Raw genomic sequence first — 22,461 nt, 5'->3', positions numbered from 1 at the left:
GCTTTTTTTTCCCTCTCTCCTAATTTGTGCTGCAAGACACATTTATGATCATGCAGTTTTCAATACATTATTTCTTTTTGTACCGACTGATGGTAATGTGATTATAATGTGTTGATGGATGGGTCTTCAGGGTTTTTACTAATGCGTTCCTTTGTTCTGAGTGATGCAGGCAGTGTTAGTGGGGATGCTGATTTGTGCTGATGTAGCCTGGCATTTCTGAGTAACACTCTTGAGAGATTTTCCCATTCCTTTGGAAGATGAAATGGGCGGGTGGAACAGGAAGATGGATAAAGGCCAAAGATACTGTTCCTTGTGTAGGACTGTCATTGACAGTGTGATTTTAATCATGGGATAATTCAGGTGGAAACGAATGCAGGACCCACTATGTCTCTAATCTCACTCCTGCTCAGGATCTTGCTTCTCAGGGTCTCTAGTCCAACCTCCAGCTCAAAGCAGGGTCATCTCTAAGGTCAGACCAAGTTGTTCATGATTTTATCCTGTGGCCCTCGAAAAGCTTCAAGAGCAGAGACTGCACAACCTGTTCCAATGCTCAACTGTCCTCACAGTGGAAAGCATTTTCTTATAACTGGAACATGTCTGTTTTGATTCATTCCCATTGTCTCTCATCCTTGGGCCACACACTGCTGTTTCATCATGCAGTTCAGTGTGATTTTGTGTTTCTCCAACTGGAAAAGTAAGGAGCTACGATACTGTGTCTTACTTGTTTGTTCAGTATTTGTAGAAGTCTGCATTCAGAGCTGTGCATTCAGCTAAGAATTACAGTGGGGAAAGTGGTTATGCAGAGGTAGGGACTAAGGTTTTGTCCATTAGGTGGCCATTATGAAACAATATAAAATATTAAAAAGAATATCAGAAGTAGGTCCTTGACCTAGGCAGAAATCCATATGCCAGGAGGGTAGGAGCTGTGCAGATCTAGTAAAAGTAGTGTTCATTTATGCTTTCAATTTTAAGAAAGCAAGCAGAAAACAATACTTTTGCCAGTTGAACCAATACCATCTATTTTAACTCCAAATCCCTCAAATAATGAGAAAACTCTTATTTTTCAGGGAACCCAAATAGAATTGTCAATTGGAGTTGTCCTAGGAATTTCAACTATGGCAGGCAAGTAATAAAAATGTAATATGTATAGACTAATATGGCACATGCCTATGTTTTAGGCTGAAAGTGGGCCACAGGGCTGGAAATGTATCTTCATTAGGAAAGGCAGCTGCAAGACTAAGGAAGAAACAGCCTAGGGTTGAAGCAAGGACATATTCCATTTGCAGAAGTGGAATTTCAGTGCAAATAGCTTTTGAAATGCTTTTTGTCGGCTTTAGTCTAAAAGTTCAAATCCTGGGTCACCTGGGAAAGTGTATTTGCATTTCTGTAATGGAACTGCTCTAAATTCCCTAGGGTCTGATATTTCTGTATGTGTCTGTATGGATTTGTAAGATGCTGTTGGCTTGCAGTGCGAAGTGAAGATCAGTGTTGGTGTCCTTTTACTGTGTTGGCCGATGTTCTTGATGGCTTCTCTGCCCCTGTGTGATAGCAGGGGAAGGCACAGCAGCAGCCCTGCTCCTGCACTGGGCTGGAGCTGATAAGCTCTGCTCGACAGCTTTGGTGCCTCTGCAATGTCAGAGGGGGAAAGAACTGCTCATGGATCCACCAACTGCAGGTTGCTCGAAGGCATGCAGATAGCTGAAATGGAAATGTATAGAGCAGAACAAGTCAATCATTTGGAAATTTGCTGCCCTCTTGCAATGCAAGACAGTTGCAAGCAAACTGTTCTCAAGAAGATCTGCTCTATTTTATTCAACCATACATAAAGTATTTATTCCTAAACTGACGCAGTTCAGGGATATGTTGAAATGTTTATCAAAGTTAAGAAAAGTTACTGATTTCCAGGTGTCAGTGTTGTCTTTTTGTATTTGTCAACTGCTTTTCATATGAGAAAAATAGCTGCACTTCCAGTATTGCTATTCCATGTATTGTTATTACATATTACAGTAACTGCTGTTATTGCAAATTGTAATAAGGTCAGAAGAAAAACCTAAAATAAACTTCTAGTCTTTTATGCTACATATACTGAGAAGAGTGAGGGTCACTGGGGGGTGAGGGAGGCAAGCTGGTTGGTCTTGTTTGTAATTAAAATAACACTTTTCTGCCTTTTCCCCTTCTCTTCCCTCTCCATCCCTGTAGCTGCTGCTTTGGGAAACCTTGTTTCAGATTTAGCTGGACTGGGGTATGTCTGAACTTGTATTAAGAATTATTTTTTTCCTCTCTTGCAAACACTACTGGTGCTATTGAACTAAAACGTATAAACTGCTGAAATTGCTTTAATTTTTTTCTTGGCTCTTGAATTTTGCTTCAGTAAACTACATGATTCTAGAAATGTATTCTGTCCTTGCTGAGAGAACACTGGAATACTAGATGGTTCTTGTCGAGGTTAAAACTGCAGTGCCATAGTTTTGGAACAGAATAACTCTCCTGCTATTACAGTATTAAATATTTAAGTAAGAACGTTGGGATCGGTGTTTAGCCTGATTCAATGTAGTCTATAGGTAATGCTTGCTGTTAAGGAACTAATAGATATTTTTTTTTCTACAAAAAGTGTGTTCATGGAAATAGAAAATACAAAAAACCCATTTTTTTGTGATGTTATATATTGCTGTGGTAGGATATACCTAACGTACCTCCTCAGGTTGTTATGCCTACATCTGAAGACACTTTTTTCTTCTGAGATAAAACAACTATATATCTGAAATATCTTCAGATCTAGGCATACCTACTTCTGATATAAACAGATGCATCTGACTTTTTTGGTTGTTTTTTTTAAAGGAAATCTGAGTAATTGCTGCAAGTAAAGCTGTCTGTTACGCCTCTCTTTTCCCCACTTTCCCTCTTTTATTGTTTTTCTGCAAGTAGTAAGGCTTATTACTAACTAGTGTGTGTGTGAGGCCTTTCCTCCAGTAAAGGCTATTTACAAGCTCTGCAAAAATACGTTAACATTCGCACCAGTTGTGTCTTGCTGCATAAAGTTTCTCTGGAAATATTGTATATCAAATCAGTAAAAAATAAGTTAACTTACATTGCAAAATGTGACCGTCAAACGTCTGAACGCTTTCCCGTATTTATCTCTTGATGGCTTTCTCAGTGTGCTGAAGGAAAAGCTTTTCATTTTAAGTTCAGTGCTTCAAATATTTGAAAATCGTTACTAGAAGATATTGTTGGATCCAAAATTGTTCTTGTTTTCTTGCTCTTCCAGTCTTGCAGGTTATGTAGAAGCTTTAGCTTCCCGGCTGGGTCTGTCAATCCCCGATCTGACCCCCAAACAAGCTGATATGTGGCAAACGCGTCTCAGTGCCCACTTGGTGAGTATCCCCTGGGTAGGCACTGCTTGCGTGGAGCTTTTTTTGTTTAAAGTAATACGTGATAAATCCTTTGTGTCACTTTTGCCATCAAATGCTTAACGGCCGCTGACATTTTGCACGTTTCCTGGAAGGTTTAGTTGTGAGCCTGTGTCAGGGAGCACTACGGGACTGGATTGTCTCAGGCTTGGGTGTTATCTGTCTGCAACAAGCCACGAGCCACTGGCAACGGGGATATTCTCTGCAGTGATCTCGTGTATGGGTTGCAGAGATCTGGGTTGAGTTCTGACTACTGGGATAAGATAGTTTATTTGAAAGTTATGACCACTTAGTAGTTTATTCCTATACATTCTTTGTCAAGTGCTTACTATTCATATACCTGTACTAGTATATATTCATTTCATTCATTTCTAATATTCTATAATTAGCTTGGACATCAAATTAGATTTCCCCTGGGTAAACTTTTAGCATTTGAGTAATATTCACTGCCTGGGTTTACAGTTACGGGACACTCTTCTTGCAGATTCATTTTCAGGCTGATGACTTAACATTTAAATATTTGAAGCAGTCCCACTTCAGCAATGAGAGCATTAGTTTATTTTGATGAAAGAAACAAATTATAAGAAACTGAGTAGAGAAACAGATGTTTCTTTCACTTTGCCAGAATGAACCTTCATGGGGAAAAATACCTTTGCAGATTTAAGGGAAGAGAAATACTGAGGAAAGGTTGGGGGGGGAAGTTGGCTTTCAGCAGTGACAGGTGAAAGCAGTGAGCAGAGAAGAGCTGGCACGTTGTCACTGGGCTGCCCTCTAGTCTGTCCAGCTTAAGAGGCTTCTCAGTGGAAGCTGAGTGTGGCTGAAGCCTGGCATTGCCCTGCAGTTCATTCACAGCACTTTTCTGTGAAAAGACTTCTGAGCATCTTCGCCTGTTCGCTGCCACCTTTTCTACCCACTGTCACAAGTTTCTCAACACCACCTACCTACTGCTGATGATGTTGTTGGGATGTTGCCTGTCTTACTTCTTTACTCTCTTGGCTTTTACATCTAGGTCAATTGGGAAATATTTTCCAAATATATTTTTTTTCCTTTCTGTCTTTGCCTTGTGCTTTTGCAAGCCATTATGTTTGTCCTGACTTTGATAATTTGCATCACCAGGTACACATTTTAGGTGTAATTATAAACATGTGTGGATTTTTTTCTTTTCCTTCCCTGTCTTCCTGCCCACCCTGCTAATCCTTTGAATCTCTGTCTCCTCCCTTACCACCTGTGCATCTCTTCATGGGTCATTCCCCTCCTCTTTATTCAGAATTGTCTTTTATCACAGCACACGCTGTTTCTAACCTTGTCATGTCTGTCTCTCTCTCATAGATTGTGTTTCTAGTCTGCATGCTAAGAAAAATGTGGCTCCCAACCGAAAACTAGAACCAAGGGTCTGTTTTCCTGGTTGTGTTGGTACTACACAGCAAATGAGTAACAACTCATTGAGCAGTGAGAAACTTAATTTTTTTCCCCCCTTTCTCCAGGGTAAAGCTATTGGAGTGACCATTGGCTGCATTTTAGGAATGTTTCCTTTGTTGTTCTTTGGCGATGAGGAAGAAAAACTGGAAGAAAAAAATTAACATTTTTACAAGACATATACAAATGTAAACTACTGTACCTCAATTATTCAATTACGCTGTCAATATTTAGGAATTAACAGACAGTAAAAAAAAATGTATAGACTTGGGAACAAAACCTTCAGCATGTCGTTTTATGGAAACACTAATTTATTGTGGCTTTGTTGTGTTCAGTACTTCTTTTTATAAGATATCATTTAACTTTTTATTTAATTGTAAATTTTTGAAGTGTTTTCACTTATGGCAACTGATGTTTACCACTTTCCCCTTCGACCTTATTCTTGAATGGATTATTACTTTAATAATCCACCATGGATGACAGTATCACTCTTGAGTTGCATATTAGCTGCCTAACAGTTGTAATTGCATGACAAAAATTTCACTGCTGTTCATCAGGTCCTTCAATGCAGATTATTAAGGAGATCGGTGATGGGTAATTTGAAGTCCCTCAATTTGCAAGATCACTGGTTGCCCCCTCACCAGCCATCATTTTGCACTGCCTTTAGATTAGGTATTTCAGTGATCTATGACCGTCTACTTTGCGTTTTTTCACAATTCTGACTAAGTGTCTTGGAATTGTCTTCCGAGATGATAATTTTAATGCTTGGACAAGGTAAGTGTTTCCAGTGTAGGCTCTTTACCAAGTCCATTTTTTTAGTGATGTTTTAGCACTTTTTGTACTTTCATATTCATACCTTTTTTTTCTCCTTGCTAAAAAATATTTTGAGAATTGACTTGAGAGATCCTTAAATTTGTCTTCCTGAGTTTTGAGTGTGGTATTAAAAAATTCAGACCAACTGCTTCAAAACAACAAACAACTTTTTTTATTGTTCTACTTAAAATAAGGTGTGAATAGTTGATGGGGTGGATGAGGCTGGGGAACACTTCAGGGTCTGAATGCGTGTTGGCATTGCAAGTTTAGAATGGGTGGTTCAACTGAAACAAAGGGTACCATCAGTCTGGATTAGAGGACCTGATTTGCAGATTATAACTTTGTATTTAAGATTAAGCCTTAGTTACTTTTTTTCTTGCTGTGAGAAAATTAGTAAAAAAAACAAACCCAAACAACAAAAAAAGGAGACTTGAGGCCTTTTTTCCTTTTTTGCCTTTTATTTTTGCAGTCTTACTTGGTGTATTATAGAGCTGACAGTGCAGTCACATGTAACTCTGCTTTTTTATGTGGTCATGAATAAATTGATTACAACCATTGAATAGTCATATTTCAGGTTCTGACTTGCCAATAACATAATGCTAAACTGGTAACTGTTGACTAGAGGAGAGGATTTCTTACCTGTTTCAATACCATTTGGAAAAGACACTAACAAGAGAGGCACAGCCAGGGCACTTTGAAAATTTTATGGCTGGAATTGTTAGCACTTCTGAAACCTAGAAAGAAATGTTGGTTTTTTTTTTTTTAAATTAAGTCACCTGATGACTTTTATTTGCTATAGGAAAAATCATGTGTATGTTCTACACAGCTTGTTGCTTATCTCTTGGTCATAAATCTGACTTCTCTGTTCTCATTTCTAGAAGCCTTTTAACAGCTGTACTGAAACTTTGACATCAGCCTTTAATGAAGGGGAGAGTGTTGTATCTGTTTTTTGAAAAGCAGACTTTGAAAACTTACAGTGAGTAGTCCTAGTAGGGTGTGCTGTACTTTGTACATGAAACCATGAGAATCTGGGCCAAACTGTAAAACTGAAGGAAGTCTCAGCCAGGCATAGAACGGAAATGCAGAGGAGTTTGGGCTTGCGTTTTCAAAGTTGAAAGCTTTATTTAAAAAAAAAACACTCCAACAACAAAAAAAAAACCCCTCCAACCACAAAAAAAACCCAAAACACCAAACCGCAAAAAACAATCCTGCTAGAAAATTATACACTTTCCCCAACAGATTGCTGCTCATTTATGGTACTTCAGTGATCAGGATTTTTTTAGTCATCCACACATTTGTCTTGCCTTAAACTCTAACTGTTCTTTCTCTGCATGTACTTCTGGTTTTGGTATGTTTCTATACAAAGCTGTAAAGCATTACCCATATGTTCTTTTTTTTTTTTTTTAATCTGAAGTACACATCAATACAATTTTGTGTAGCTTTTTTTTGTAGCTGTTTTTATGGTACTTCCAATGCTGTTTCCCATTATGATACTGGCATCTTCATTGGAATCTTCCAGCAGTGGCCAAACCTCTGTTCTTTGCTGTTGTATCAACTGGAAAACTGTTTTCATCACGTTTTTAGAGCTCATGAGAACAATCGGAAGGCTGTGTCAGCTGTCATAATAGCCTGCATTTTATAATGGCAATAGGAAGACCATGTACTATTGTTAAATAGCTTGTGCATGTAAACGGAGTATGTTTTGTTGCTGTATGTCAAACTATTGTACTGCAACCCAGTGCTTTTTTTTGAGAATCAATGAACTAAAATATCTTCAAAGAAATTAATCATGTGTCGTCTTGTTAAACTATTTACCTGGCCACAAAAATGTGGAGGGCAAGTGACACATGGTAAGAAATCTTGGGTGTTTTGGGCTGTTGTCTGATACTGTAATCAAGAAGGTAACTTCTGAGGTTTCACTATTTGACAGACATGAAGAAATAACTTCTGATTTGAGAGGAGCGGTGGCTCTGCTGGAGGCTGAGAGGAAGTGCTTGATGGGGGCCAAGCTGCCACCCTGAGCGCAGCGGGGGTGGCTTGCTTTGCCTGTGGGATCCACTCTTGTGTGGATGTGGTACTGCTTCGTGGGGAAGGGGAGGTCTGTGCCTGATCTGCACCCTGTCTCCTCGTAAGGAGGTGAGTTTTTCTGGGGTACATGGATGAAAGTGATCCCTGATGCTCTGATCACGCTTGTTAAAACACGTAACCGAGAAGATGGAGCACTAACAAAAGAATTCTCTGTTTTCTGGTGTCTTCTCCCTCCTTGATAAAAGGAAAAACAAACACTACAGGCTTATTCAGAGACTTCAGTTTGGCTCCATTTTTTTTTTTTTTTTTGTTCTATCAGGTTGTCCTGTGTTAACAGGATTTTTTTGCGTTAAAGGGCTGGTAGACCTGAAATTGTGTTTATTTTAAAATGCTGTCTTTTATTGTAACAAATGTATTTTTGACTGTATGTTATCTCTAGGGACAAAGAACATGCATCTGATAATATGGTTACCCAAATCTTCTCTCCAATATTTTCTCATTCATGTACTTTTACATAAATTATTTGAATTGAGACAACATATTTTGTATTGTCTTTAATTAAATTGTCAAACTTTCTGTAAACTTTTGTACTACAGCAAAGCTGTTCTGTGTTTCTTTATTAGACCAGATGCTGGAGGGGAAATGTTAATAATATCCTGTGGGTATTCAGCCTCAGTTATACAAAACAGGAATTTATTATTTAAGTTATAAGCAGGTGGTCCTTTGTCACTGTCATAGGAGATACCACCATGGAGTGGTACTTCTGTCTCTTCATGCTTGGAAGAGAGCAATTTAAACAATTAAAATGTTTGCATGGTAAATTCACGGTGTTTGTGATTTAATATTAGTCAGAAGTCCGCTTGCACTTGAACTGCTGGGATTACCTGAGGTTTTTATGCAGACTATGCCTTTTTGAACTTTCTTGGACTTAAGAGCTCTTCGCTTTTTTCACTCCTTGGTCAGTCCCTTTTGTTGGATGTCTGTGTATAAAGAAGGGCTGTGAGTAAAACATCTGTACTGGAAGGATGGTCTCACCTCACTTTGACAACCTGTGTAGGTTGGCTGTGACTTTATTCTGGTTGCACCATGTAGTAGAACTCTCCATTAATGTTGTTCAGAGAGTCTTGCACTTTTAGCTGACATGTTTCCCTCTTCTCTGATATTTTACATGGTCTAGTGACAAGCTGGCAGAGTGGGGGTATATAACCTAAAGACCTTAATAAAGTATTGAGCAATTATCGTTCTGCTCCAGGAGTCTTATGCCTCTGGGTATTTAAAATAAGAAGAAAATAGCTAGAGATACTCCAGATTGCACTTAATGTTCTTGTAACACAAATTCAAGCTCCTTTTTTAAAGTTTTTATTTAGCTTTTATAAAGGTGATTACCATTGTATCAGTGTTCAAGACCCTTGGCATCCAGAGTGTTGCTTCAAAATAGTATTGGGGTGGGGGAGACAGAGTTTTGGGCAAACTGGGAATTTAAAAAAAAAAAAAAAAGCCATGATAAATGCAGAAGGATTTCTTTGTTTTGTTTTGGAAGACTACCTCCACCAAGCAAAACAATCCCCACCTTTGAGAGAGACCTGTGAGCTTCCCTTTCCCTGCTCCCCCAAGAGACTGTGGTCACTAGGATTTGGGCAGGGCAGTCTTTGAGCCTCAGGTACGTAATTCAGAATAGTGACCTTAGCAAAAGGGAGTGTGGAATGCTGATGGAGGATCTCTCCTCTAAGTAGGTGGTGCCAAGATAAGCCTGGAGAGAACTGGCGGGAAACACTTTTGGTTTAACAGTCTTCGCCTTGGTGGTCCATAGGTATCAAAGCAGTTGGCTTCAATAATGATGCAGTGATGAATGCTGCTCCACGGGCTCATGGGTTGCTCCTCTCTATGTGTACAAAGACTAAGTTGCTGTGAAATACCAAAATTATTTGAAACTTTAAATCTGATGCATTTTGTGTCCATTTTGTGTTCTGTTCTTGATACTGTGCTTATCAGGGTGTCTTAGATACTGATTATGAAAAGGGCCTAGAGGGTTTAAGCCCTTCCAAACCTGTAAGTATTGACGTTATCAGTAAATAGATCATTTTGCAGTGGATTATGAAGTGTGCTGAATGGGACCATTCACTGGTTAGAAAATATGTATCAGAAGAGTAAGATTTGCTGCATTGGACTTACAGCTTCCATTCCCGTTGGGAAGAGGTCACCGCTGAGCGATAACACGGAGTGCCACCTTGCCTTTGCACAGCACTGCTGCTTGGATCTGGCAGGGTGACCTGTTTGCACCATGGTGAGACTCTGTTTTTGCTGAAAATGGCTTATCTGGTACTTCCAGGTAGGAACAAGAAAAAAAGGGAGGAGAATAGCATTCTGCTGGGTCATTTTCCCTACATGGGGATACATAGAGGATCTATTAAAAGAGGGAAAAAAAACCTGTGATTTGCGTTCATGCTACTTCCCTGCTGTTTTCTGTGCCTCAGGGTGCTTTTAACATGCTGGGAGATTGGAAGAAAGAGCTGATGAGGCTTCCCTATCCCAGCGTGGCTTTTCTGCACATCTCAGCTATTGAGCTGCCAATAATCCCTGCACAGAAGTAGCTGTCAAAGGAAAAATGATAACAAAATACCCCCTTTTGAACATAGGAGTCCTTGAATAGGAAGAGGAGAGTGATTACAGGTGATTTACCTTTGTAATGCGACTGCCAAAGACCACATCAGAAGCCTGTCAGATCTTAAAAGGAAAACAGCCCCTTTTGCTGAAGGTTCAGATAGCCTTTGATCAGATCTGCAAGTGACTTTTTATCTGCACATTTTCCCCTGATTAGTTTCTTGCCCCATTTTGTGTGGGACCTCTGAAGGGTGGTGTTTTCCTTCTACCCGCTTTCCTCTAGGAGAGCACCAGCAGCTCTAAGGGATGCCAGGACTGGGGGAGATGCTGCGACCACAGCCGTTGCTGGCAGGAAAACATCCCAAGAAGAGGCCATGCTGTGAGAGGCACTCGCATCTTCATTTATAGCTGTGAAGGCATGCTGGCAGTGGGATGGTTCCTCTGGGGAAAAAAAAATACAATTATTCTGTTGGATTGTGTTAGTTTATGCCAAGGGTTATTACACTGACATGCTGAGGAACAGGGCAGTCACTGACTCAGGTATTAAAAAAGAGACTGCCTGCATTGGAAACCTTAACATCTCTTACGGTAACTGCCTACTTATCTCTACTCTAGAGATCTACATATCTCTAGCTTAATGCCGTGGGTTTATGTTTTAGCAGATTACAAAGTCCTGGGAAAGCCAAAACGCAGCTGCATGTTCCGTTTCCATGGGTCACCAGGCTGACAGGTGGATGGTTTGGGTCAGTTGCAGATACCCTGCAGGCTTCAAGGCTCAGTTTTCATATGTGTTAGGGGGATTCCTGAAATGGGATTTCTTTGCCTCAATGTAGACTTCTCATGTTGGGGCTGGGCAACTTTGCCTGGGTTAAGTACCCTCTGACCCTTTTGCCCATGGTGGAAACCAGCACTGGAGATTGTTTTGTTTGGGATTGATCGTGCTCTGCAGGTGAGAGGTTGCACCATGCATCCTCTATGCTGAACATACAATGTTTGTCTTCATCCTTATGGTCATGCATTATTCTCAGAGTCGTGGTATTTGGAGTTCCAGCCCTATCCTTTGCTCAGAGTTTGCCCAGGTTTTGATTGACCTGGCCTGCACCTTGTTGCTTTTGATCAGTGAAATTATTAGTTGTACATGCTGGCTTGTACGTGAAATGGAAGAGTTTATTTCAGCATGAAATAACTGGCTTGTTGGATGGAAACTGTTTACTGTTGTAAAGCAAACCTACTTTAATTTCAAGTGGAGCAGCTTGGGAGTGAAGAGGGGTGACAGGGAAACAAATGACTTCTTTAGAAACTTTAAAGTGAGGAAGAGCTCCTCCTTTCTGGATCACTGTTCTTTGTGACACTCCATGGGGGTAGCAAATTACGACTTTTTTGGTTTCATTTGGGCTGCCCTGACAAACAATGCAAATGTCACCTGTGGCACAGCAGCCGGGTGCTCTGTTGTAAATTACTTTGCTCGAAAAATGCAATCTGTTAAAATAGACAGGTTGGCCAACAAAAGGGTACTTAATAGCGTACTTACAATTGATGTGCTGCTAATGCTGGTGGCAAAAGTTTGGTGTAATACCAGGCAGACCAAGTAAAGGCCGATGGTGGGATGTAGCAGACACTGTTACTGATTAATCATTAAGAGAATCATGGCGTAAAACAAAAAAAATAAAAATTTTTTTTTTGTGAATGTTCTGCAGCTGCTGCCTCTCCAGGCTGGGTTTGCTTGTGTCTCCTTGAGTCACTGGTGATTCTGATGTCAGCGTGGGGTCATAGAATGGAACATTGAAGGATATAATTGTAAAAGAAGAGAACACAGAAGGGAAATAAACCCTCCTTTCAAAGAAATACAAACAAACTATTAATTTCATTACAGTATCTGGAAAACTCGACAACAGGAGCGTTTCAGTCTAAACCAATATCTTTTGTTCTGGAAGTTCCACTGATGGTTACAAAGCTAGGAGGTTTCTGAGTTCCATCTGATGAAAATCACGTTGGCACAGGTCCTGTATTGACTTGACTCTAATTTAAACTGAGCCATAACCGATGGAGATGATGGATTTTGTGTGTTTTATTTCTTAATCTTTTTATTTTCCAGTTTAGTGAATTAGGAGTTCCCCATACGTGCAGTCAGCCTGTGAAAGAGCAGGAGGTACTGTTTCTGTTTTGTTCTCATCATTGGAAATTATTATTGAGAACGATAGTGTGGGGTTTTTTTCCTATATGATAACACAATACTCAGCATATTTTAAAACTATTATCATATGGTTCCTAGCTGGATAAATGCCGTTAAGATGCATAAACAGACTATTTTCTCACTCTGAATCTAAAACAGGAAAAGTTGTTAGGATGCATTCTCTTTTCCCCCTTAAAGCGTAGAATAGTTTGGGTTGGAAGGGACCTTTAAACACCATCTAGGCCAACCTCCTGCAATAAGCAGAGATGTCTTCAACTAGATCAGGTTGCTCAGAGCCCAGTCCAACCTGGCCTTGAATGTTTCTAGGGATGGGGCATCTACCACCTCTGTGGGCAACCTGGGCCAGTGTTTCACCACCATCATTGTAAAAAAAATTCTTCTTTTTATCTAGTCTAAATCTACCCTCTCTTAGTTTAGAACCATTACCCCTTGTCCTGTTGCAATAGGCCCTGCTAAGAAGTTTGTCCCCATCTTTCTTATAAGCCCCCTTTAGGTACAGGAAAGCTGCTATAAGGTCTCCCTGGAGCCTTCTCTTCTCTAGGCTGAACAACCCTGATTCTTTCAGTCTGTCCTCATAAAAGAGGTGCTCCAGCCCTCCGATCGTTTTTGTGGCCTTTCTCTGGACCCGCTCCAACAGGTCCATGTCCTTCTTATGTTGGGGTCTCCAGAGCTGGACGCAGTGCTGCAGGTGGGGTACAGGGGCAGAATCACCTCCCTTGCCCTGCTGGCCACGCTTCTTTTGATGCAGCTCATGATGTGGTTGGCTTTCTGGGCTGCAAGTGTACAGATTGAGCTTCTCATCAACCAGCACCCCTAAGTGCTTCTCAGTAGGGCTGCTCTCAATTCCTTCATCCCCCAACCTGTAGTACTGGGGGTCACCCACATGGGAGAGCAATAATTATTGATAGTCTGTGTTTAACTTTGATTAGGTGATGGCAATTATTAGTGCACTTTATTTATTTATAATTTGGCTACTTCCTTTAAAAGACCCTTCCAGGCACAGTGGACGGTGAAATGTTAGTTGTTTACTGTGTGGTTACTGTACTGGTTTCAGAGGTTTTGTTTGCTTCTTGCTCTTTGAACTAAGCATTCAGCCTTCTGTTACTTTCTGTGATAGCAGTAATCATGGTGAGGTGGCGCTGAATGTTGTGGAAGAGACTTTTTAATATAATCCACCACCAAAATAATCTGGCTTGTGTCATCAATTCATGGAAATCAGGTTTAAAATGTCCTGATGAAAGCCCTTTAAGTATAAGTCTCCAAGATACGCTCTGACTCACACACACTTGTGGTCTGGTCTAGTCGAGTCATGAATCTCTGTTTCAGTTCCTGAAGTTTTTTTAGGAAGGATTTAGGAAGTTGTCAGATCCAGCTCTGTGAGTGGAGTGATGGGGACTCTAACACCGAACCCATGTGTGGTCCGTAAGCCTGGGCATGGCTGTGTAGGAGATGGGGTGTCCATCTTGCACCAGTGCCACTGCGTGCCCAGAGTTTTGCAATGCTGACAGGCAAAGAGGAAATGGGCACAAACTTGAATATGAGAAGTTCCACCTAAACATGAGGAGGAACTTCTTTGCTTTGAGGGTGGTAGAGAACTGGAACAGGCTGCCGAGGGGGGTGGTGGAGTCTCCTTCTCTGGAGACATTCAAAACCCGCCTGGACATGTTCCTGTGCAGCCTGCTCTGGGTGGACCTGCTTTGGCAGGGGGTTGGACTAGATGATCTCCAGAGGTCCCTTCCAACCCCATGTGATTTTGTGACAGCTCTGATGAGCTCAGGTGAAGCAGTTCCTCGTGGGGCAATGCTCATGCTCTGCACCTGTGAAAGCAGAGGCCAGAGGGCAAGCGCAGAGACTTGGAGCCTGGAAGGGCTCCTGCTGCCAGGAGGCACCTGCTTGAGAAAGAAACCATCTGCTGCAGGACAAGTGACAGGTCAGTGTCTTCTGACATACCAGGGTTTGTGTCCTCTACATCTGGAACCACCTTTTATTCAGTACATATTGTGGTTTTTGCATATTTTATCTCATATCCTCATCTAATCTTATTCTGGGTAACGTTTGCTGGTAACTTCCTTTTGATGAGTTGGTGGTGGGGTGATTGCTCTTATTTCCTCCAGGTTGTAAGACAATGCAGAGGGAACAATGATGGCGCAGAGGGTTGGAATAAAAGGCAGGAGAGTTTCTGCATTTTCTCATCGTGCTTTTTTCTCTTTGCATGGGTGCTGTAAAGATGTGTAAATGTTAGAAAAAATAAAAAATCCCATCCTTAGCTGGTGATGCTGCTTTTGGTGAATGACTATTCTGGCTCCGCTTGGCAGTACCATGCACATTGCAGGATGTTGCAGACAGGGTGATGCCGTAGTTCTTTCGCAAAGTGTGGTCTACAGCTTTTGATATATTTTGCTTTCAATTCTGTTTTTTCCCCCTAACCTACGTTTTCAACTGCTCTTCAGTTTGCTGCTTTGAATTAGTCCTCCGTGGTGTGTCACACTAAGTAATTCCTCCCTGTGTTTGGTGTACATGCACGCTGAAAAATGCCCATATCGTGAAAAGATACCCCTTCTTTTAACCACTCTTAGTCACTGTTGAAACATACTGCTCTTTTCTTTGTTCTGCCAGCCCCTTAATCCCACATAACACTATCCTTTCTGCAAGTAAATAAGCTCCGTTTTCCTGTGCTTATAAACCCAGGATGGAGCATTTCAGGGATTGCCACAAGAGAGCTATAACGAATAGGAACATTTTACTGCCATTACTTTTCCTTCCTCCCAACGCTGCTGTCTGTGCAATCAGAGCTGTCTCAGCCTTCATCACTGCACAAAGTGAATGTTACTCATTTCTCCCACCTCCGAATTTCCAACCCTACTGACTCCGAACAATAAATGGTTGTTCCCATTTTTTTTTTCCTCTACGTGTGCAATTAGATTTCGTTTTGTATTAAAAATGTTTGCATTTTCTCCCAAACTCTCTGAATCCCTTTTTTATGGGATCCTGTCAGGACCAGAAGTGTGAGCAGTAATTGAGGGAAAAGGCTATTTGTTTATTTATTAACATTAATGTTTTGCTTTCTGTCTTCTAAATGCCAGTTATGTCAAACTGTTCTTATTCTTGGCATTACTGACTACCCATGCAAAGAAACACCATCAATATTTTTTGCTGTTTTTCTCCACAATCTTTGTGTGTCTTGCTTCCTTTTCTAGCAATTTTTTTTTTTTGGCATCACATCAAGAACTATTAAATGTTTAGCCCACAAGAGGAAACTCTCTGGTTTTGCTGATCTTAGAAACCGTGAATCAATTTATAGAAACTTGACAGTTTTGTCACTTAATAAAGTTGCTGGAGGAACCTACAGCACATCAGCTTGTCATTCTGTTTGGAGGGTAGGATTTGTCTCACTTCACTGTGGCTCTCTGGAAGTTACACGTGCCCCCAAGCCACTGCGGGAGTCAGACAGGCGTCTCCAGAGGATGCTTGTGTCTCTCTGCTTCCAAAGAGCAAGCTTAGCTGGCTAACTGTAAATTATGCTCCAAGCTTTAGACTTGTGGGTGGACGTGAGGTAAGTCCAGTGTGGGCACCTTACGGCTTTTGAACTACATGCAGATTCCTGGCTCCTCAGCACGGGATCCTGTGCTCATGGTACCTGGTGAGTTGTTGGGTTGTGGGGCTGGGTTGGAAGGTTTGTTGCTCAAGCATCTAGATCCAGGGAGAAAATGAGCCAGCAAAGCCCGTTGTACATCTGAGTCACTGTGGTGACCCAGCCCACTGAAATCTGCATTTGCAGGTCTATTGGATAATTCCTAGGGCTGTCCCACATTCATTTCCCTGACTCTTGCAACTCTTGGCCTGTGGTGATTTTGATACGTGGCTTGTGGAGTCTGGAAGATGAGTAGCGTCTGCAATTGGTGTAAGTGAAGAGAAGAATAAGAGTGGTGGATGGGACAATTTATTTTAACATGACCATGCTCCAAACTTGGAGCAAACTCAAAGCTATAATAAAGTCTTTGACCTTCAGGACTAGACACTACTAAATTGAAAATAAAGGCATTATTTCAGGTTGTGTTGCAGGGCTGGCAGACTGACATTTCTGCTGGCAGGCAACAAAAAAGCTGCTGTCCTTCACTGGAAAAAGAGGGAGGCTGTTACGTTCTTGGCCTGAAAGAAATATTGTGCCTCATCTATATTGGAGACTTGCCTCAATGTCTTAAATCAAGTGACTTTGGGAAAAGCAGCTCAAATTCTTTGCTGAGCTGCTTTTACAGTCTCTAGTTCTCTGGACAGCTTGGGAAACTGGGCCAGAACAGACACTGGTAATGGTGTATTGGGTCTTCTAGGCAGTTTGAAACAGATTTGGCAGGACTGTATCCGGCACACACTAGTAAATGGAAAGGACTTCTGTGAAATTTGTTGAACAGATGATGTGGCCTCAGTCCAGTGGCTGTGGATTTGGTTCTCCACCATGTGAGATGCGCAGGCTTTATTAGCAATGGGCAGAATTTGTGTAGGGTGTGTGATGGGTGTCTGGGGAAGTGGGGGGAGGTCCCTTTTTCTGGAGGATAAGCCCCAGTTAAACTTGAGAGTAAGATGCAGCTGCCACAGGAGGAGCACCTGTTGAGCACACAAGACATGTCTACCTGGGGAAGCCTCTGCTGTGCTGAAACCTTATTTCTTAAGACCAGCCCTTTAGCTAATGCTTGATGGCCTGTAAGGTCTTTACATAAATAAAGAGCATGTAACCATAGATTCCAGCCTTTTGCAATGGTGTAGGCTTATCTTTGGTCACTTCACTTGGGATTTTAACATCAAAGTACATGGGAAATTTCCACCCCTGTTGTCTTGGTGTGTCCTCTGCCTGTCTGGTACAGTCACTCCTCCTCTCGTGGCCACAGATCCCCTTGCTGACGTGATATCTCTACTCAGGTGGGTGAAGGAGTCTGTTGGAGAAACTCATTCATGGAGGGACCTGCTGGCAGACAGCATCAGTGATGGCAAAGGGTTGATACCAGCCAAGTCTGGCACCAGGGGAGATTTGGGTTCACACCAGCAACAGGCAGCTGTGGTGGTTTTCAAAATCAATTTGAAACTGGACACAAAATAACTGTCATCACAGCACAGTGCTAAGCCCAGCTACTGGTATTGAGCACTCAGTGCTGTGGCAGGGAGGCCTGAATAATTGTTGGAAGCCCAACATCTGGCAAAGAGAGAAAGGGAAGCAGAGCCAGTGGGGAAGGGGAGGCAGGATGGAAAGTCATGGTGGTTGAAATGGGATGTAAGCATTTTTTGAACAGGGTTGTTAAGTATATGTGAGGGATGCCTGCTGCTGTGGGGCTTTACTTAAAGTGCAAAGGATGGATGGGTCAAACAGGGAAGCGTGAGAGAAAACCGTATTTGGGTGTTAAATACGGCTAAATTGGGTGGACTGATGTTGGGGGGAAAGTGATGGGTCAGCAGGGCAGGGAAACGAAGGAGGACTGAGAATCAACTTCTAAGTAAAAGAAAAAGAAAGAAAAGATGCCTCAGTCTTATCAAATGAACCGACTATATTAAAACCTTGTGGGGACGTGTGGTCCTTTATTAAGGCAGGCAGCAGGAGTACAGGGATGCACCTTGCCAGTACTCTTTGAGCTCCAGTGGTGTTGGGGAGAAAATCAGAGATGCTTTGGTTGATGAGCTTGAGAGTCTGTGTTTTGCTGCTTTGATTAACTTACTTGAAAGATCTCGGTTTTGGTTTTGTTTGGTTTTGCGGTTTTTTTGCAAATGTTGTATGACTTATTTGGCGGAATGGTGCAGGTTTGGTTTTTTTTTGCATTTCAAAATGGAAATTGAATGAACCGAGGAAAAAAAAACCACCTGTATAGCTCAATAGCAGATAGAAGTCAAGAAATTTCCCTTTCAACTGGCTTCAAACAAAGCCATCTTCATTAACACACATTTCAGAACACATGCTTAATCTTTATCATTAATCTTAACATAGATGATGGATTTATGTCAAGAGGCAACAAGGTTAAGTCAGCATATAAATGGCTGTGGTATATTCCTTTCACCGATGAGCACATTTATCTTGATGACACCTCTGTTGGAGCTCCAGCAAAGGTACTTTTTTCCGGGGGAGGTCTGGGGAGGAGTAGCTACTCACCTGACTGTTCATAATACAAACCTCACTCTGATCTTATATTAGCTCTTCATAAGCAAAGCCTGAATGTGTGTTGTTTCAGATGAATGTCCTGGGCTGTGTTAAGCTGGGCATTGGCAGCAGGGCAAGGGAGGTGGTCCTTCCCCTCTGCTCAGCCCTGCTGAGACGTATGCATGCTGTGTCCAGAGCTGGGCTCCCTGGTACAGGAGAGACACAGAGAAAATCCAGTAAAGGGCTACAAAGGTGGTTAAGGAACTGGAGCATCTCTGACATGAGAAAAGGCTTGAGGGAGCTGGGATTATTCGGTCTGGAGAAGGGAAGGCTCAGGGGGACCTTACCTGTGTGTGAATACTTGACTAGGGGAGAGTAAAGAAGATGGACTCAGATGGCCTTCAGTGGTTCCCAATGTTGGGACAGGAAATTCCACTTAAACATTAAAAAAAACCAACAACATTTTATTCTGAGGGTGCTCAAACACTGGAGCTGGTTGCCCAGAAAGGTTGTGGATTCTCCATCCTTGAAGGTACTGAAAACCTTACTGGACACAGCCCTGAGCAACGGGCTGTTGGTGACCCTGCTTTGAGCAAGGGGTTGGACTAGGCCATCTCTAGAGGACCCTTCCCACCTCAGCCATGATGTGATTCTGAAGAAAAAAAAATCTCCACTGGAGTAAAACTGCAATTGTTCAGAGGGTTTGGGTGAAAAATAAGAGAAAACAAGCACTGTGTAGCTAAAATTGGTAGTTAGAGCTTGGAACCATTGCTATGGTCAAGTCAATGTTTTGCTTCTTACAGGATTCTCAGTTCTTGTCAGAGAAGGAAGAACACTTGTTTTTAATTACACTGGGAGGGTTTGGGAGGTTGAAGCTTGGTTTGGCAAAAGGGCCTTTGAACTTCCTACTGGGAAGAAGCTCCTGCAAATAGCATACCACCCGTGTGGTGTCACCTTTGTGTGTGACGTACCACAGCTCGGGGGGAATCCTCAGAGAGCTTGTGTGCTTCTGTGTCTCCCTTCTGGCAGTAAGCAGGACTTTTCTTACTTTTTAAATGCACCTCTGATTTGCTGCTTATTTCTGTCTCTCTTCCCTTTCTGTGTGCATGTATCCCCAAAGGTGTTGGCTTTCCAGGTCAGTTGGCTCTGAGCAGGCTGAGGGTAGAACAGCTGCAGGCTCTGATCTCTCTGGAATGAGTTACTTGGAGCACATGTGAGAAATGCAGCCTAATCCTTCTGTAGCTTGCAGGGCTTGGCATGAAATAACCCCTTCTCCTACGGACCAAGTTTGTCTCCCTGCAGCCACTTAACATTACCCCTGCCCTCTGGGCCATTCTCCTTCTGAAAGCGGTTATTTTCTAATCAACTCTGGAGAATATTGATCACTGGAAGAGAAGAACTTGGCAGATTTTGAGGGCTGTGTCTAATCTGGAGGTGGCAGCAGCGGGCATTTCTTATTTGGAGGGTAGAGAGAAGAAAAACAAAGAAATTTGTTCTAAACTGTCTTCAGTATTAATTTATAGTTTAAAGGCTGGCTGGGCTGGGGAAGTAACCCGCAGTTGACTGGTGGTGGGCATAAGGAAAAGACTGGTTGTAATGAAGGTGAAAAAGATGGTAGCAACAGGAGCTTCTGAAATACCATCTGCTAAATAGTAATCCTGGGTTCCAGGCACTCCACCAGTATAATTAATGTGTGAGTGGGCTGTGGGACTGCAGCTGGAGAAGAGAATTCTATTCTAAATATATTTATCATTGTAAATCAAAAAAACAGGAGGGGAGGTGCTGGTTTTTGTTTTTTTTTTTAATAAAAACTATTGCACATCATCATCTTTATGCAAATATTAGATAAGAAACATGTCTTGTGCACAATGAGATTTTAATGCTGCTGGAATAAAACTACTGGAAAACATAAAGGCTGTTATTTAATTGCAAATCAACCCTCATTTTGCCTGACTAATTCTGCTTTTCATTCCTTTGCTGCTTTATGATGCCAGTTCAATGTGGGGGAGGCCATCAGGCAGCTGCGCCGAGAAGTTCTGGTTGATCTGTTGTACCCAGAGCTGCAGAGTGACCTTGGGCAATGCAGGAGTGTGACACAATGAAAACACCTATTTTATTTTTTTTTAGATGCCTGTATTAGGCTCCTAGATCTCAGGGTTCTTTTACAATCAGGACGTTTGGGCCCCTCTGGAAGTAGTGTGAATTCTCTGTACCGAAGCCCAAGTCCGAGCAGAGATCCTGCAGTAAACCTGAACCTTGAAAGTGTTTAAAATGTGGCTTGTTCTGCAGGATTTTCCAGGTAAGCAGTAGAAACTTTATGCTGATCACTATCCGTGGAGATGCAGGATTGGATTACTCCATCGAGAAAGAAATCCTGCTGCTTCTTGCATAGCCAAGACAGAGAGAGAGACTCCCTTTTTTACCCTTTGCTCCCTGGCTTTCACAGCACTCATGGCCAAGGCAGGCCCTTGGCATTTTGCTGCCCAGCAGCTCCAGGGATGGGTGATGATGGGGCAGAGAAGGGTTCAGGATGGGCTTGTATTTCCTTGCGCTGCCCTGATGCTCAGGCCTGTGTCACCATCCCAGCACTGGGATAACACTCAGGCTGGTGCAGAGCTGGTGAGAGCTGTTATCTCTGGACACTGAGGAAGGCTTTCACCATGTACAGGACTGGAGGCAGCAAAAGGGAAGAGTCAGGGTCTGAAATACGGGAGAAGAACAGGGGATGGTGAGACAGTCAGTGATTGCTGTGAATAGTAGTTTGCCCGGTGGGAATCTGACTTGGAGGGGGTCAGGGTTGGATTCTGAATACTTCTGGATATCTGGAGTGACCTAAACCTGATTTCCAAACCTTTTGAAACTCAGAGGAAGTGAAGCTAACAGACAAAATGCCTCCTGAATATTGATGCTTGCAAATTTGTCCCTATCAAAGAAAGTATACTTCACATACAAGCTTGCAATAAACTGTTGGAAGTGCTTTGGCAGTATCTGAACCCTAGAAATTAAGGGCTCGCCCGGGAAGGGTCTCAGTTGTACAAAGACTTTCCTCGTTTCTAACAAAGGCTTTTGTGTGTGTCCTTGAAGTCTCCCAGGGGCCAAGTGCTTCAGCGTGAGACTCCTTCAGCAGCCATGGCAAGAGCTGAGATTTGCTGTTTGCAAGTTCAATCCTGTCTCATGGGAGCTGAACTGCTGGAGAAAGTTCCTTCCCATTAGTGTCTGACTCTGAACACTTAAAATTCAGCACAAAATGAGGCTGTTCTTGTTAAATACTGGAAAGTTGTTGCTGACAAGCGTTTGCGACAATTTGTAAACAAACGAGAGATCACAGGGAGTAAGGGCCATGTCTGTGTTTTAAAAATAAATGTAAATATTGGGCTTAGAGAGAATTGAAATTGTGTTGCAATCTGGTTTTAAGGCTGCTGGTGCCTGCCATTTCATGAGGTCTTTCCCATTTGGGGTTATCTGCTCTGTCTTTGTACAGAGGTTTTCCTGCTTGTCATTGAACCTATTCCCAGGACTGGCCAAGACTGAGAAAACACAACGACCAGAGTTGAGCAGGGGTTGGTGACCAATATAGAGGGAAATAATGGTGGGGACGAGGGTGTTTAAACCCATGACCAGAAGTGAAAGGCCATGAGACCAGCAGCATTATGTACGGAGAAACCACAAGCAGGAGTCACCCCCTTTTAGACCCTTTCACTCTAATAAGGATACTGATAGAAAGAAGAATTATTTAGATGCCTGTGATAATTAGAAGAGAGAATGGTGAGACTTAGTTGCTGTTTGAGAGAGAAGACGGGCATCCAGCGAGCCATGTGGCTGTGGTAGGGAAGTGTGCTGTCACCCGTCTGTGGGTGGCTTGGTTACAGCCAGGAGAAGGAAAA

The 22,461-nt window shown here is 42.2% G+C and overlaps 1 protein-coding gene across 1 annotated transcript in view; it reads left to right on the top strand.

The window, feature by feature from the left end:
- TMEM65 (transmembrane protein 65) overlaps nucleotides 1-8,485 on the top strand; it is a 33,922-nt gene extending 25,437 nt beyond the window's left edge. Inside the window, exons 4-7 of the mRNA XM_014965429.1 lie at nucleotides 1,068-1,122; nucleotides 2,200-2,242; nucleotides 3,266-3,371; nucleotides 4,892-8,485. Coding sequence (XP_014820915.1) covers nucleotides 1,068-1,122; nucleotides 2,200-2,242; nucleotides 3,266-3,371; nucleotides 4,892-4,987 — 300 coding nt within the window. The 3' untranslated portion in view covers nucleotides 4,988-8,485. The remainder of the gene's footprint in view (nucleotides 1-1,067; nucleotides 1,123-2,199; nucleotides 2,243-3,265; nucleotides 3,372-4,891) is intronic.
- Nucleotides 8,486-22,461: the final 13,976 nt, after the last annotated feature.

The sequence above is a fragment of the Calidris pugnax genome, unplaced genomic scaffold, assembly GCF_001431845.1.
Source record: "Calidris pugnax isolate Ruff unplaced genomic scaffold, ASM143184v1 scaffold41, whole genome shotgun sequence".
In the NCBI taxonomy this organism is placed as follows: domain Eukaryota; kingdom Metazoa; phylum Chordata; class Aves; order Charadriiformes; family Scolopacidae; genus Calidris; species Calidris pugnax.
This window is presented reverse-complemented; position numbering and strand designations above follow the sequence as displayed.